General features: G+C 41.9%; 1 protein-coding gene across 1 annotated transcript in view; it reads right to left on the minus strand.

The window, feature by feature from the left end:
• LOC137259017 (alpha-protein kinase 1-like) overlaps positions 1-16,545 on the minus strand; it is a 37,233-nt gene extending 20,688 nt beyond the window's left edge. Inside the window, exons 1-5 of the mRNA XM_067796720.1 lie at positions 16,382-16,545; positions 10,221-10,290; positions 9,274-9,488; positions 8,248-8,494; positions 6,697-6,786 (exon numbers count right to left, since the gene is read on the minus strand). Of these exons, the coding sequence (XP_067652821.1) occupies positions 6,697-6,786; positions 8,248-8,494; positions 9,274-9,488; positions 10,221-10,275 (607 nt within the window). The 5' untranslated portion in view covers positions 10,276-10,290; positions 16,382-16,545. The remainder of the gene's footprint in view (positions 1-6,696; positions 6,787-8,247; positions 8,495-9,273; positions 9,489-10,220; positions 10,291-16,381) is intronic.

Consider the following 16,545-nt stretch of genomic DNA (forward strand, 5'->3'; position numbering starts at 1 on the left):
AACGGCGCGTGTCCCGTGAGCAACTCGAAGTCGAGCGGCACGCAGAATCGATTTCCGTATGCTCGAGCGATGGCCTTTTCACCGTCCGATAGCTTGTCTTGCTGGTCTTGCGTGAAGACATACCCTATGCGCGCCAGGGTTGATTTGCTGATGCCCTGGTACACATCATTGACTCGTTCTCCCTCGCTTTTCCAGAGATCCTTGTAGCAGTGAAACACGTCGCTGTCGTCGATGCTCAGCACCTCGTTACCGCTGATCTTGACGGTCGTTTTCTTGATGATGGCTCGACCCACGTTCCGCACTAGCTCGCGTTTATCGTTGTCGGAGGTCAACATGATATTGAACGCCAGTCGAACAGTGCCTGGTACAATGAGGTCATTCTCACCAAGGTTTGGAAATCTAACCAGCAGAGTTTGATTCTGGTCTATCTTGCTGGGATTGTTGGTGATGGTCACCGACTGTCGCACGGCTCTGGCGCCTAATGGCTCTCTCAATCTTCTGAAAGGATCTAATTTTCTACCGTACATTGTTACATAAATGAAATATATTTTTAATACTAATGGATGAAGACATACCTATGGATGATATGCGGGGCGATAGTGCCCAGGCATTCGATGATGACCAGGAGACCTCATTCTCGCAAAGTGACGAGCTGCTTAAGGGCGCCGTCGACGATTATTACAACGCAGTTGAAAATAAATCCAAACTCAAACCGTTGGGAAGGAACTATTCCGATTTTACCCTCAGCAATGGCACGCTGCGTTTGAAGTCTCGCCCGGAGATCGATCTCATGAATAAACGCACTAGAGAACCGCTTGCTTTATCAACATTGGCCGGTAAACATGGGAATGACTTTATCCGCGATGAACTAGGCTTCACAGATTACGGTGGCGCGCGACCTAAGCAGTATCCTCCGAAGTTAGTTCAAGGTCTGGAAGGTATCAGGGACGCCATATCAGATCAAAACATGACTTATGATATTAAAAAAGTGTTGGCCGACTACGAGAACAAACCCTTCCCGGGGCTCGAATTTACCGTTCGGGAACTGCGGGGGTTGGATCTGACGATGCAAACCATTCGCGGACATCTCGCGAAAAGCACGGCCAAAATGAGTGAGATAGACGACCACATCGCCTATGAAAAGAAAAAACTCGGTGAAACTGAGGACGAGTCTATGAAAGCCACCATCGAGGAACGAATACGTAATTTGGAAGATGAAAAGCAGACCTGGCTGGAGACAGCATCCTCCTTCAAAGAAAAGCTTCGATCCCAGGTCAACCGTATACGGGAAACCATCAATCAAGTCCTCTACCGAGACACCACGTTAGCAGACAGGATTCGGATATTGTTCCGGGAGCAAGGGATCACCATCGCCAGCATTCTGACTGCATTGGGTTTAATCATATCAACCCTGGTGGTGTCACTGGTGGGAGGAACCCCTGTGGGGCCTGCCGGTGGGGGAGTTACCCCCACACCCCCCGGCGGTGGTGGTGTTAAAGACTGGATAAAAAAACTCGGGGAAGGCCTAGCTAAACTGGCTGGTAAAGCCGCCGAAGCCCTTCCCGGCATCCTGGGTAGCATCGTCTCGTGGTTGTTGAGCGCTCTGTCTAAAACTGCCATGTGGCTCAGTCAAAACCTGTGGGCAGCCATCGTCGCCGTGGCTGGTCTGGTGTACGTAGCGGCTAAGAAATCTTTAACCAAATAAGTCCCAAAGTTACCCCACCAACCACTAAGGCTGTTTTATTATCAATATGCTGCTGATAGGGGGGTACCCCCACATGTATATGGGGGTGTGTGGGGGGCACATGAACTTTAGACTCCGGGGGTGGCGCCACTATACCCTTTTCACGTGGTGGGATGTGTGGGATATAGGGGGTGTTAATATCGGGGTTGATACCCAACTTTTGGTCCGCCGTGGCTATGACTATTTTGTTGTTATAACCCACCACTTTTTTTATTCTCAGTTGCATATCACTCGGAGCCATGTACAACCCCACGCCGAACACGTAATTGACTTTCGATCTGGCGTATTCTAACACGTTTTGGTAACGGTCGATGGCCCTCGGGAGATCAACTGGAGAATTGATAGCATCCTCAACGTTGGAAACAAATTGTGTCTGAGCGTCGTAAGCAGTTCCCTTACCGAGGATGTTGGAACGCGTCATCGACTGCACACCTAACAGCGCCCACACGTACGTTCGAATCGAGTCGTTCAAGCGTATTGTACCAGCACGAGTGAATTCTTTCGATGTTTTTGAGATCATTTTAGTCCAGGCTGTGGCTGCATCAGGATTGGTTTGCTTTATACAGCTGACATGGATCTGTTCATTCGTTGTGGGGCCTGTAAATGTATGACGGTGTGGGTTGTATGAACCATCTTTAGAACCGGCCTGATATGTCCCGGACCTGTAGAAGTACACGAGAACTATACCGAGACCATGGTTCACACCAGGAAGGCGAAAGTCTTTATTCGTTGGAATCTCAAACTCCCCACAAACACGTTCATAAGCGCGTCTATCATAGGGGTTATTCGTCATACTCCACGCTTTATCTTGGGGAAGAGGAGCACTTATTTCCTTCAATATTCGTCTCGTTTGATAATAAATATGAAACAAAATAACCGCCTTACTCAGTTCGTCTATACCATAGTCTGGTGTCACACCCGACCCTGTCGTCGCACACCACACAGCAAAGTTGAGTTGGTTCTGCCAAAACTGCATTGGGTTTTGATTCCAGTTTACCACCGCCTGCGCGTTATTAACGGACACGACATACTTTTCAAAGATATTAATAAAGGTTGTTTTAAACCCCGTACCATCTGCATTCACCACGATTTTCAAGTGTGCTAAATCCATATTATAATATATAATTCATATATTATAATATGTACATAACACTTCCAGGAATAACGAGCGGTGAGGCCGTTCAGCTGACGCACGCGATCGATAACACGTCAGGTCAACTCGAAGTCGCACTCTGCGATATCACCTACCTACCGCAATGGACTAACATCAATATCAGCAACAATAAGCTGTTCGTCAGTGGAACTCGCAGTCAGATAACTGACGGCTACTACAGCGTGTGCTCTCTAAACGACGAGGTCTTCAAACCCCTGGGAGCCGAACTCAAGATGAACGACTCAAACGGTACAGTGGTGTTAATCAACAACGGAAGAAACCCCTTGAGGCTCGGCCGACCATTAGCGAGGATACTCGGTATGTCTCCTGACGAGATAAAACCAACAACAACCGTCACAGGCACGAAGTTACCCGACCTAGTACCGTACCGAGAGCTGTACATTCATCTCGGTCAGGTGAGCACAACGTACAACATTCAAGGAGGTCACCCTTCCACTATACTGAGAGCAGTGCCGGTGAAAACTGAGAAATACAACGACGGTAGAACCGAGTCGTTTTCACCACGGCAGTATAAGAAATTAACCCAGGGCAACATACCTGAGCTGACAATATCGGTGTTAGATATAAATCATAATCCTGTAAATATAGGATACCTCAGCTTAACGCTTCATGTAAAATGACCAGCGCACAAGGGCCCGGAGTGAAAAAATGCCTCAATATCGGGATCTCCGACCTCGGAGACACACGCGGTTTCGACGCTCCCGGAGTAGATGGTAAATCGTATGCCTTGCAACTGAAAAACAACATTTACAAACGCGTTGAAATCCCCTCCGGTGGAACCCTAAGTGATATGATAGATACCACAAGAGCAACAGTCAACACTAAGTACGCCCTTGTCAACACCGGTGATAATAATTGGATAATATACCCATCGTTCGGTGGTAAACTGTTCGACTTAGACGATGTTGAGACCACTACCGTCGCCCGAAACAAACCATATATGCTCGTCTTCACCGAAGATGACAAGTGGGTGTTGTTACCCGATAACGACGACTGGTTTCTCAATATTAGACTCGTCTCCCCTTACGCGTTTACTGATAACAAAGACAACCACCTAAACAAAGTCGTGAACAATGGAACCCTGCTCGTGGCTTACGTCCCAACTCAGAGACGTAGCGTAGTCGTCAGCCCACTCAACACTATGGCAGCCCACATGCTATCGAGTAAACCGGCCATACAAAACGTGAAATTGCAGTTGGTGTCTGAATTCGAAGGCGTGGTCAGTATACTAGAGAGTCTACCGGCAAACTCAACACTGATCATCAAAGTCTACCTAGGGGAACCATCGGGGAATAATATCGAGATCGTGAAGGGTATCAAACTCGGGTGGGTGAAACGACACCAGTATCAAGTTTGCAACGTTTACGTGCGGGTGGGTGCCGACTCCAACACCAGTCTGCAGGGTGTCAACGTGATCGTGGAAAACAAGATATCACTAACCAATATCTTCCTGCCTGACAACATACACTTCATGGGTATGAAGTTCACCCCTGAATTATTATCAGAAAACCAGTTGGAAATTATATCATAATAGTATAATAATGACCAGTCATCGTCCCAACACTACGCTTAACGACCTAGGAGATACGGAGGGATTCGATCAGCCTGGTGAGGAAGATGAATTATACATCCTGCACTTCAAAGACAACGTGTACAGACGGGTGTCGTTATCAGATCTTAAAGAGCCTAAATGGCTGATCAACTTAACAATAGCCTCACCTTATATCACAACAAAAGAAGGGTGGAGGTTTATCTCTAAGATTAGGAATAACGGTATCTGGCCTGGGGATTTCATTACGGGGAATGAAGCAACAGCCACGATATATTTTGTTGAAGAAAAAATTGGGTTAATTTCTGGAATAGAAAGTAAATTAACATTTAGCAGTATGTATTTACACCAAAGGCAGCTTGAGATATTCTCCCCCTACACAATCATCATAGAAGTCGTCTTTACGTATTTTGACCAGGAAAACTCCTCGAAAGGACGCCAAATTTTACCCAGGTTGGCAATACACTGGTATACCGAACACTTAGATCAATATTGCCGTATTGTTTTACAACGGAATACCCCCACGGGTTCTATAAAACGCTTAATAAACCTCCCTGGGGTTTTTATTACAACAGAAAAGTCTATTAGCCTCTCACCTATTATCATTAGTTATGATCTATCCCTTATAGGCTTCAAATACATTGATAGACTATTAACTGAAACCCAATTAAAATATCTTTCAAAATATATATTATAGGATGGGTCTGTACCCAGTCGTAGAGGAAGTAGCGAAGACACTGGAAACCGTAGATGGGTTCCGCTTGAGGCAGTTATGTGATGTGAAACGTCAACTAGAACAAGACCGTGACACGCGGAAAGCACTATGTAAAAAATATAATAGAGCTTTCAATATCGTGGACGGGGCTGACACTACCCTTATGGCAACCAGCATGGGACTAGGGGCGGCAGGTGTTGGATTGTTGGCTACCATCGTGGCTGCACCTATAGTGCTAGGTATTGAAATAACGGCAGGGGTGGCAGGGTTAGCAGGATTGGCGCTTAAGTTAGTATCACGCAGACTTAATCGTAAGGCATTGAAACACGACGAGATCAGGGTTCTGGCCGAAGCAAAGCTGAACACAGTGAGTGAGCGTATTTCCACGGCACTCTCTGATAGTAAGATCTCAGAAGAGGAGTTTAGTTCAATCCTCTCTGAACTCAAAAAATATAACGGAATGAAACAAGATATTCGATCCAAGTCTCGTAAGTCTGCTATCAGCGAGGACGAGAAAAAAAAGTACATAGAACAGGGGATACAAAAAGCCCAGCAAGCCTTTATTACGAATACCAAAGTGATCGTAGGCGGTTCACATTAAACTGTTTCATCGATATAAACGTGTATTGATCGTACCGTACGGCACAGTGTTACCTCCAACCAATACACGGTAAACTGTTTCATAGACACCCAACCTTTTTGTAGTAGGGGTAATAATAGCAAGAGTTAAGGGCCCCACCAACGCCTTATTTAGTAAATAAGGCATTGTAGAGACTTTTTGTGAAAGTGAGCCAAAACCCCTATTCCCTATACTACTTTACTATATCTGACAAGTTTGGTCTAAAAATATTGAACGGTTTCTGAGTTATGCTCCGGAAACCAAATGATTACGGACGGACAGATGGTCAGACAGACGATGCTTCGACTACATCCCCCAGCATTACATGCCAGGGGATAACAAAGTATGAACCATCAATACAAGTTGCAACCACAAATAAATTACATAATTTATACACAAAAAGATTTTTACATCATACAATTACACATAGACCAAAAACTATATTCAGCAAATTCAGGATTTAAGACAAAAAAAAAACAAGGGAAATGTGCTGTATAGGGAACCTAACTCGCCTACACAACCTTCCTGATGGGTGAAGGAGGAGAGAGTGACAAATATGGCTGTTCATGTGACCAATAATGGCACCAAAATATGGAGGAAAGGGAGGGTACTTGTTTGTGAATATGATTTTACATCCTCTTTTGAAGAAGGGAACTACAAGGGATTCAAGTTTCAAACTTTGGATAGAAGAAGGACACAAGCAAATATGCATGAGTCAGGGCAAGGAAAAATTAGACTGCATCAACTACAAGAGTTATACTTGTGTTACAGTGAAAGTTAGCAGTCCATACCCTCCAGAAAAACTACTGGGCACCTTCCAGACATTGTAAGGGAGCCATGATATGTATCAGACAGTTTCAGAGGCCATTGATCAAAGAGTAAAGTACAAACATACCTAGATTATGAAGAATATGGCCCTTAATTTGGACACACACAGCCTTGACATTGTTGTATTGGTCATCATCTTTGTAGTCCCATACACTCTCTGGAAGACAAGAAACAAATACATCATCTTTGTAGTCCCACACACTCTCTGGAAGACAAGAAACAAATACATCATCTTTGTAGTCCCACACACTCTCTGGAAAACAAGAAACAAATACATCATCTTTGTAGTCCCACACACTCTCTGGAAGACAAGAAACAAATACATCATCTTTGTAGTCCCACACTATCTGGAAGACAAGAAACAAATACATCATCTTTGTAGTCCCACACACTCTCTGGAAGACAAGAAACAAATACATCATCTTTGTAGTCCCACACTATCTGGAAGACAAGAAACAAATACATCATCTTTGTAGTCCCACACACTCTCTGGAAGACAAGAAACAAATACATCATCTTTGAAGTCCCACACTCTCTGGAAGACAAGAAACAAATACATCATCTTTGTAGTCCCACACTCTCTGGAAGACAAGAAACAAATACATCATCTTTGTAGTCCCACACACTCTCTGGAAGACAAGAAACAAATACATCATCTTTGTAGTCCCACACTCTCTGGAAGACAAGAAACAAATACATCATCTTTGTAGTCCCACACACTCTCTGGAAGACAAGAAACAAATACATCATCTTTGTAGTCCCACACACTCTCTGGAAGACAAGAAACAAATACATCGTCTTTGTAGTTCCACACACTCTCTGGAAGACAAGAAACAAATACATCATCTTTGTAGTCCCACACTCTCTGGAAGACAAGAAACAAATACATCATCTTTGTAGTCCCACACACTCTCTGGAAGACAAGAAACAAATACATCATCTTTGTAGTCCCACACTCTCTGGAAGACAAGAAACAAATACATCATCTTTGTAGTCCCACACACTCTCTGGAAGACAAGAAACAAATACATCATCTTTGTAGTCCCACACACTCTCTGGAAGACAAGAAACAAATACATCGTCTTTGTAGTTCCACACTATCTGGAAGACAAGAAACAAATACATCATCTTTGTAGTCCCACACACTCTCTGGAAGACAAGAAACAAATACATCGTCTTTGTAGTTCCACACTCTCTGGAAGATAAGAAAGAAATACATCATCTTTGTAGTCCCACACACTCTCTGGAAGACAAGAAACAAATACATCGTCTTTGTAGTTCCACACTCTCTGGAAGATAAGGAAGAAATACATCATCTTTGTAGTCCCACACACTCTCTGGAAGACAAGAAACAAATACATCATCTTTGTAGTTCCACACTCTCTGGAAGATAAGAAAGAAATACATCATCTTTTCTAGTCCATCTTTATTGTCCCACATACCCTTTGGAAACATGAGACTAACACATGTTTAAAGATCTACAGATTTTAGAAAACAACAACAGGGAACACTGAAAGGTCACCTCAAAGATCACAAATGCTCACTAAAAAATATCAGAGCAGTAGGATGCTTATGTCAGATGAATCATGAATTATGTACATGAGTGAATCCACTTTACCCCTTGTGATGACAGCATCCAGGACCCGGACAGCTCCATGAAGGTCACCATCATCTTTCATGACCCGAGCCTTCCTGATGATGACTTGTGGCGCCACTGGCGTGTGGGGCCCACTTTCCAGGAGGATATTCAACACCTTCAGCAGGGCCCTGGAGGCCCCAAACCTGTATGCAGCTCTGTCCACCACATAGATGAGTGCTGCCATGGTCACTAAGTCATCCATTTCTGCTGCTTTTGCTATGCATCTCTGAAAAAACATTCAATACGAATTCTGTAGTTACAATGTTCATGACAAATTTATGTATGTGATTTTATTTACTCGAATGACAAAGATGCTGAATTCTGATTAGTCAATAGGCAAAGCAGACGAAACCATGTAGGTGGATTAGCTAGGGAGCATGAACTGTACGCCCTGTCAAATCTGTCCAGGGCAGTATCTGACATACTACATTGGTTGTGCACATGGTCTTGACCTTAGACAGACTGGCTGATGAAACAGCTCCTCCAAAGTTTAGATTTGCCATATACAATGAGTATAAACAGATTAATAAAATCATTGGTGTAATTTCGTATTTGTGTCAATAAAAACCTAAGATAATAAAATGTTTCTGCATTTCACTTGTCAAAATCGTTCATTTTTATCACAAACTAAGCCATTATGAGTTATCTCTCCTTATGTGACTGTTGACTGTTTGATTAAACATACAATATAAACTTTATTATTGTTTTCGCTATTTTCTGTTGAATATTGTTTTTTTTTAAGATCTGCTAAATAAATAAATCTTAAGTGTAATAAATTCATTACACTGTGTTCTGAAAGGGTGGGTGGGACTGTAAGACCCTTTTACTAATAATGTACCAGGATTATCCATTTTCATCATCATATAACTCTTGGTTACAGAGGACAGTTTTAAAATCTGTGACAGAATATAACATAACATATTTTCTTCACACCAAATAGACATAAGGATGTTTGAATAACAAAAGAACTGCAGAAACGTTTTGAAAAGAAATCCAATTTCTTACATAGAGAATCTCAATATGGTTCATGCATGGCAGAGTGTCATTCGTTTCTGCCATCATTTCAGGGGTGACATCTGGTGGAAGGAATGGTCGCTCCTGACGTAGTGCTAGCTGGATCATAGCAGAGATATGACTTGGTAATAGTGACAGCCAAGTTTGAAGATTCCTCTCTTGTGATGTGCCTTCACCAGCCTCCCCATACACAAGCTGAAGAACCCCTGGGAATTATAACTTTGAGTTTCAGGTGAAGAAAAATCAACCAGATGGAGATGCAATCATATAGAATATCACCTGATATCCATTATAACACTTATTAGACATACAGAATTTTTGCTGTATTTTGGGATATCAATACCACTGATTAACTGGCCTACTGTTAAAAGCAGCACTGATCCCAAATCACTGACTCAGTCATTATGATAATGTACTATATTGACAACCAATCACAAGAATTAAAGTGATACCACTGTGTGATGATACCACATATATAATTACAAGAATTAAAGTGATGATACCACATATATAATTACAAGAATTAAAGTGATGATACCACATATATAATTACAAGAATTAATGTGATACCACTGTGTGATGATACCACATATATAATTACAAGAATTAGAGTGATGATACCACATATATAATTACAAGAATTAAAGTGATGATACCACATATATAATTACAAGAATTAAAGTGATACCACTGTGTGATGATACCACATATATAATTACAAGAATTAAAGTGACAAGTCACTTTGGCGTAAGATGACATGTAACATTACAGACTTAGCGAGCTTGACTACCCCCTTGATTCTTTTAGTCCTGTTACAACAAGCATGGTGTACTGAAGATCAGTTCTAGTGTGGATCTTCACAGGGATCAAAGCCTTGGACAGCACTCCATAAACATAAACTAAAATGTTTGCGAGATGATATTAACTGTTGCACTCACCACCATCTTGAAATGTTTCTAGCTTGAAGATGTCCAGAATTTTTTTTTCTGCCATGTTCTTGGATCTGACCTTTAAAAACAAGAGTTACATGACAGTCTACTGGAACCAGGATATCTGAGTATTAGATTGGTAGTTTTGCAACCTTCATCAAGATTATGTGTATGTGCATTTGGAAATTGCTTTGAAGAGGTTTGCCACAAATCTTTAACCTGTGATTTAATTCAACATAGCAGTACAATACGTATGTGTCATGTCCTTCAGTCTGTAAGTGTCATATATGAATATCAGTGAATTGTATGAGCTTGTATACATTGGCAGATTGCATGTATGTACATGAATCTATGTACGCTCAAACACATTTGGACAGATACTTAAAGGGGCACTGATGCAGAGCAATATCCGTGGACTGGTTGTTTCTTTTGTTATTGTTTTTCTCCCATGAGTCCCCGGATGATATCCCAGAATTCGTGACTCGTTCATGATCTCTGCTGTGCCACCCATATGAGCAATTGATAGTTTATGTGTAGACTGACCAACAAAGATTAAGTCATTTTACTTCGTTAATATGAAAACAAATGAAACACCTTGAAGTTGACTCATCTACCAGTGGTATTTTGAAAGTTAATAAGAAAACCCTCATGGTCTGCTTATACATATAGTGAATTTCTAACATGATTGTAATATCTACACAATGAATAGATTGCCAACATGAATCATGTTTCACACACACCCTATGTGCGACCTAGTGCATGTTTTCTGCAATACAGATTCTGCTTAATGCTACAAGAAATAAATCAAAATGCAAATATTAAATTTTAGACAGACAAAAGTTATAGCAACAATGTCAGGCTATTAACTCGTTCAGGAATGTATCCATCAATATCCACATAGAAGAATGATATTCCATTCATCTGCAGCTGGTAAATAATCCTGCTCTATGTCTTGTGACTTTCAACAGTCTAATATGCGCAAAAGTGACACATCGTTTGAGAATTTTTCACACTGGTGTATACATAATCTCATGGGTAACCCAGGACAGCACACCTGGCAACTAACTGTATGATGTCCACCATTAGTTAGCCAGTAATGAGCAACAATCAGTCAAGACACTGGCGGTTAATTCTTTGTAGGAAGGATGTTGTTTTAACACTCATACTTTACGACAGGGTGTAGTCAGTATAGATTAGTAAATCAACACTCATAAACACTGCCTTTTGGACAAATCCGCTGTGGAAGTAATTAATCAATCAGTGTGTTCTTGGTTAATCCTTTGATCGATGTTTGTTTTTGTAACTCAGCTGATAAACCCTTTTGCATCACTTACATGCACATATTACATAACATTCAATACATTTGCCACTAGAGACCTTAATTTATAATGCTGAGTATTTACTCCAGACAGGAGAAGTGGCAAATGGGAACCGTTGGCGAGTAATGTTAGTGGTGTTACCACTAATTATACCTGCCATAAATTCATTAACTGACTATCAAGTGAAGGATGACAAATAACATGTGTAGGTTTATACCATCAAACGCGAGTTACAGCAAGGAAGATGTAAGTTCTGTGTCACATGCAGCCTGAATGTACTTATGGGCCGAAACTGTTTTGAGGATACATAAGAAATAACATTGTTACATAAGAAATACATATAGGCATTTGCTGTGTACTTGGGTAAATGGGTATAATCAGTTTTTTTTACGTATAAAATTTTCAGATTTCTCTACCAATGGCAAAGTCATTGTTACTAGTTATACAAATACAGATAAATCAACTATGTGTTTTTATTATCATAGACAATAAACCAGGGTAGCTACCAAACTTTATGTATGATGTTTGCTATGACAGCTGGGCCAACCCTCAAAACTATCTCAATATAAAGCTTTGCAATCTTTTGGACTTATATGAAACAAATGGCTTGCTACGTGCATGTAGACATCATATTTTCAAATGACGTGATTCAATATTGAGGTAAAAAATACATAAATAGGATCAAATTGGATCAGTCACTATACCATCAAGGCATCAGAAAAAAAACTTAAACTGCTGGGATATTTTGCTACAATCAGATAAGGAATGCCATGGATATTTTTAAATAATGGCATGTGATGGGCATCTGGCTTTCTCACTTTTTAGGGTGAAGAAATTCTGCTAATGTGGACAGGAGCCAAGTCCCCGTCACAGTTGAGGAAGCGGGTGCTGACCAATTTGCGGCTTGGTTTCGTAATTAGACCGTTGGTGATAAACATTCGTTCCGCATCAGTGCCCCTTTAATATCCGAGTGGTAATCTCAAAATAAATACACTGAATGCATAAATATTTACAGCAGTGTGGTGATTCTCAGTTCAGTACAATGTCTACCAATAACTACTAAATAGTGACTGTCAGCCAGGTAGAATGTCTACAAACACCTACTAAATAGTGATTGTCAGCTCTGTACAATGTCTACAAACACCTGCTGAATAGTGATTGTCAGCCCAGTAGAATGTCCACAAACACCTGCTGAATAGTGATTGTCAGCCCAGTAGCATGTCCACAAACACCTGCTGAATAGTGATTGTCAGCCCAGTAGAATGTCCACAAACACCTGCTGAATAGTGATTGTCAGCCCAGTAGAATGTCCACAAACACCTGCTGAATAGTGATTGTCAGCCCAGTACAATGTCTACAAACACCTGCTGAATAGTGATTGTCAGCCCAGTAGAATGTCCACAAACACCTGCTGAATAGTGATTGTCAGCCCAGTAGAATGTCCACAAACACCTGCTGAATAGTGATTGTCAGCCCAGTAGAATGTCCACAAACACCTGCTGAATAGTGATTGTCAGCCCAGTAGAATGTCCACAAACACCTGCTGAATAGTGATTGTCAGCCCAGTAGGATGTCTACAAACACCTGCTGAATAGTGATTGTCAGCCCAGTAGAATGTCCACAAACACCTGCTGAATAGTGATTGTCAGCCCAGTAGAATGTCCACAAACACCTGCTGAATAGTGATTGTCAGCCCAGTAGAATGTCCACAAACACCTGCTGAATAGTGATTGTCAACCTGGGATAGGGTGGGCAGAGAATCTTTCCATGAGGCAAACACATGCCGCTGAACAAGGATATATAACCCAGGTCTTGCTCAAATGTAAAGAAAATATTGCTCATCCTGTAAGTAATACAAGGGCATGATCCCATCTGCCACAACTACTGAGCACTATATTCCTGGACCTGATGCATGCTTCACATACTATAGATCATGTAGACTAAATATGATTCAGTATGTATATACCTTCACAAAGGTTTTCATGCTTTATTTGTAACTTTGTATATTACACAAACTTATGTCATATTTGGGATTTCACTTTCTTAGTAAAGTACAAATTCTAGTACTTTTTCGGTTGAGTCCCATCCGGGATTCGAACCCGCACCCTCAGAGTCAGGCACCTAATCGCCAGCACACAAAGTCAGCCGCCTAGCCCGCTCAGCCACCGCGACTTCCACAAAAATGAAAGTCGGACGACTGGTAGTCTAGACTGCGTACTTTGTGTACCCCTCTGATGAGTGTAAATTGGCACGGCTCCCATGGCCGAAAGCTATGATTACACGATGCCATTTAGAAAGTGGTCAGATGCAACATATGTCATATTTGGGATTTCACATTCTTAGTAAAGTACAAATTCTAGTACTTTTTCGGTTGAGTCCCATCCGGGATTCGAACCCGCACCCTCAGAGTCAGGCACCTAATCGCCAGCACACAAAGTCAGCCGCCTAGCCCGCTCAGCCACCGCGACTTCCACAAAAATGAAAGTCGGACGACTGGTAGTCTAGACTGCGTACTTTGTGTACCCCTCTGATGAGTGTAAATTGGCACGGCTCCCATGGCCGAAAGCTATGATTACACGATGCCATTTAGAAAGTGGTCAGATGCAACATATGTCATATTTGGGATTTCACTTTCTTAGTAAAGTACAAATTCTAGTACTTTTTCGGTTGAGTCCCATCCGGGATTCGAACCTGCACCCTCAGAGTCAGGCACCTAATCGCCAGCACACAAAGTCAGCCGCCTAGCCCGCTCAGCCACCGCGACTTCCACAAAAATGAAAGTCGGACAACTGGTAGTCTAGACTGCGTACTTTGTGTACCCCTCTGATGAGTGTAAATTGGCACGGCTCCCATGGCCGAAAGCTATGATTACACGATGCCATTTAGAAAGTGGTCAGATGCAACATATGTCATATTTGGGATTTCACTTTCTTAGTAAAGTACAAATTCTAGTACTTTTTCGGTTGAGTCCCATCCGGGATTCGAACCCGCACCCTCAGAGTCAGGCACCTAATCGCCAGCACACAAAGTCAGCCGCCTAGCCCGCTCAGCCACCGCGACTTCCACAAAAATGAAAGTCGGACGACTGGTAGTCTAGACTGCGTACTTTGTGTACCCCTCTGATGAGTGTAAATTGGCACGGCTCCCATGGCCGAAAGCTATGATTACACGATGCCATTTAGAAAGTGGTCAGATGCAACATATGTCATATTTGGGATTTCACTTTCTTAGTAAAGTACAAATTCTAGTACTTTTTCGGTTGAGTCCCATCCGGGATTCGAACCTGCACCCTCAGAGTCAGGCACCTAATCGCCAGCACACAAAGTCAGCCGCCTAGCCCGCTCAGCCACCGCGACTTCCACAAAAATGAAAGTCGGACAACTGGTAGTCTAGACTGCGTACTTTGTGTACCCCTCTGATGAGTGTAAATTGGCACGGCTCCCATGGCCGAAAGCTATGATTACACGATGCCATTAAATGGTGGCTGAGCGGGCTAGGCGGCTGACTTTGTGTGCTGGCGATTAGGTGCCTGACTCTGAGGGTGCGGGTTCGAATCCCGGATGGGACTCAACCGAAAAAGTACTAGAATTTGTACTTTACTAAGAAAGTGAAATCCCAAATATGACATATGTTGCATCTGACCACTTTCTAAATGGCATCGTGTAATCATATTACACAAACTGTTTACAAAAGCTTAGTAAACATTCTAGAAATAAAACAATACCTGCATACAACCATTTATTCGCTAGAATGGATAGAACATTTAGTGATCTTAATGTAAGCATCTAATTATCCTGTAATAACCTACTTTTGTCTTATATTAATCATGATTTAGTTTACTCAAAGAGATAACACAAACATAACCAGCTTCATATTGTATCCCAAATTGTCTCTTCACAGACCTGAGGAGTTCTGTGTTGTGCTGATAGATATTTAGGGTGAAAAAGCATGTAGTCAAACATAATCTAGTAGGTGTTAGCTTGGCCAATCAGTCTGTTGAGCTCCTTGCATGGGTAAATTAGAGGGTGACACAGAAGTACAGATATGCTGTGTTATTGTTGACAGGGAAAACAGTACGAACGAACAATCACAACTAATTATTTAGAAGCCATCAGTGTATGAAATAAGGACCATCTGACTGACCCGATAAGGTGAGATTTCTGATGGACAGTCTAAATTTACATCTAACATATTCCATACATCTGAGTAATTTCACCATATCTTTAAAAAGATGAATCTCAGACTGCTGGAGTTGTGGACAAGAGCTCGGATTCAAATTTCTCTGAAAATGACTGACGTAAGTAGACTGTAAGACAGTAAGTACATGCTTCAGGTTCATTCAGTTATTTACTGTAGTTTAACAAGTTATTTTCTTTGGATTGTCTGGTCAGGTTAAGTCCATTTTGGGCTGGTAACATTTTGAAACCATGCCACCCTGATGTCTGACTGGGGTTTGGGCTTATTACATACACTGTAGACATGTTTCTATAAAATGGACTTTAAAAGGAAACGGGGTACATGCTAAGAACAACATGGGCTTCGTATACTCTAAAGTATGGTTGTAATGAACCCTTAGGAAGGACTACAGTTCTCTCTCACACACACACTGACACACACACTGACAGACAGACAGACAGACAGACAGACACACACACGAGAGAGAGAGAGAGAGAGAGAGAGAGAGAGAGAGAGAGAGAGAGAGAGAAAGAGTGGTGAGTTCCAGTTGTTACCCTGTCATGTGAAACACTAGTTCATATGAATAAACTCGTATTCCAGCCAAGGCCTACATCGAGCACACCTTGGTATAGTGTGAAGTCGTCTAGTTATATGCTGGACTAGTGAAACACTTACCCAAAACTCGTGAAAATGGACTACTCTGTCTGTGAGAAAATGCAGACGTATACCTAATCACTTCTGCTGTCTCCACGGATGGGACTGTGTCGTGAATTACGCCCAGATGAAGTTTCTTTGAAACTGTTCATCGAAAAGCAACAATTCCGCATAAATGATACTAT

Source organism: Haliotis asinina, chromosome 12, assembly GCF_037392515.1.
Source record: "Haliotis asinina isolate JCU_RB_2024 chromosome 12, JCU_Hal_asi_v2, whole genome shotgun sequence".
NCBI classification, from domain to species: Eukaryota; Metazoa; Mollusca; class Gastropoda; order Lepetellida; family Haliotidae; genus Haliotis; species Haliotis asinina.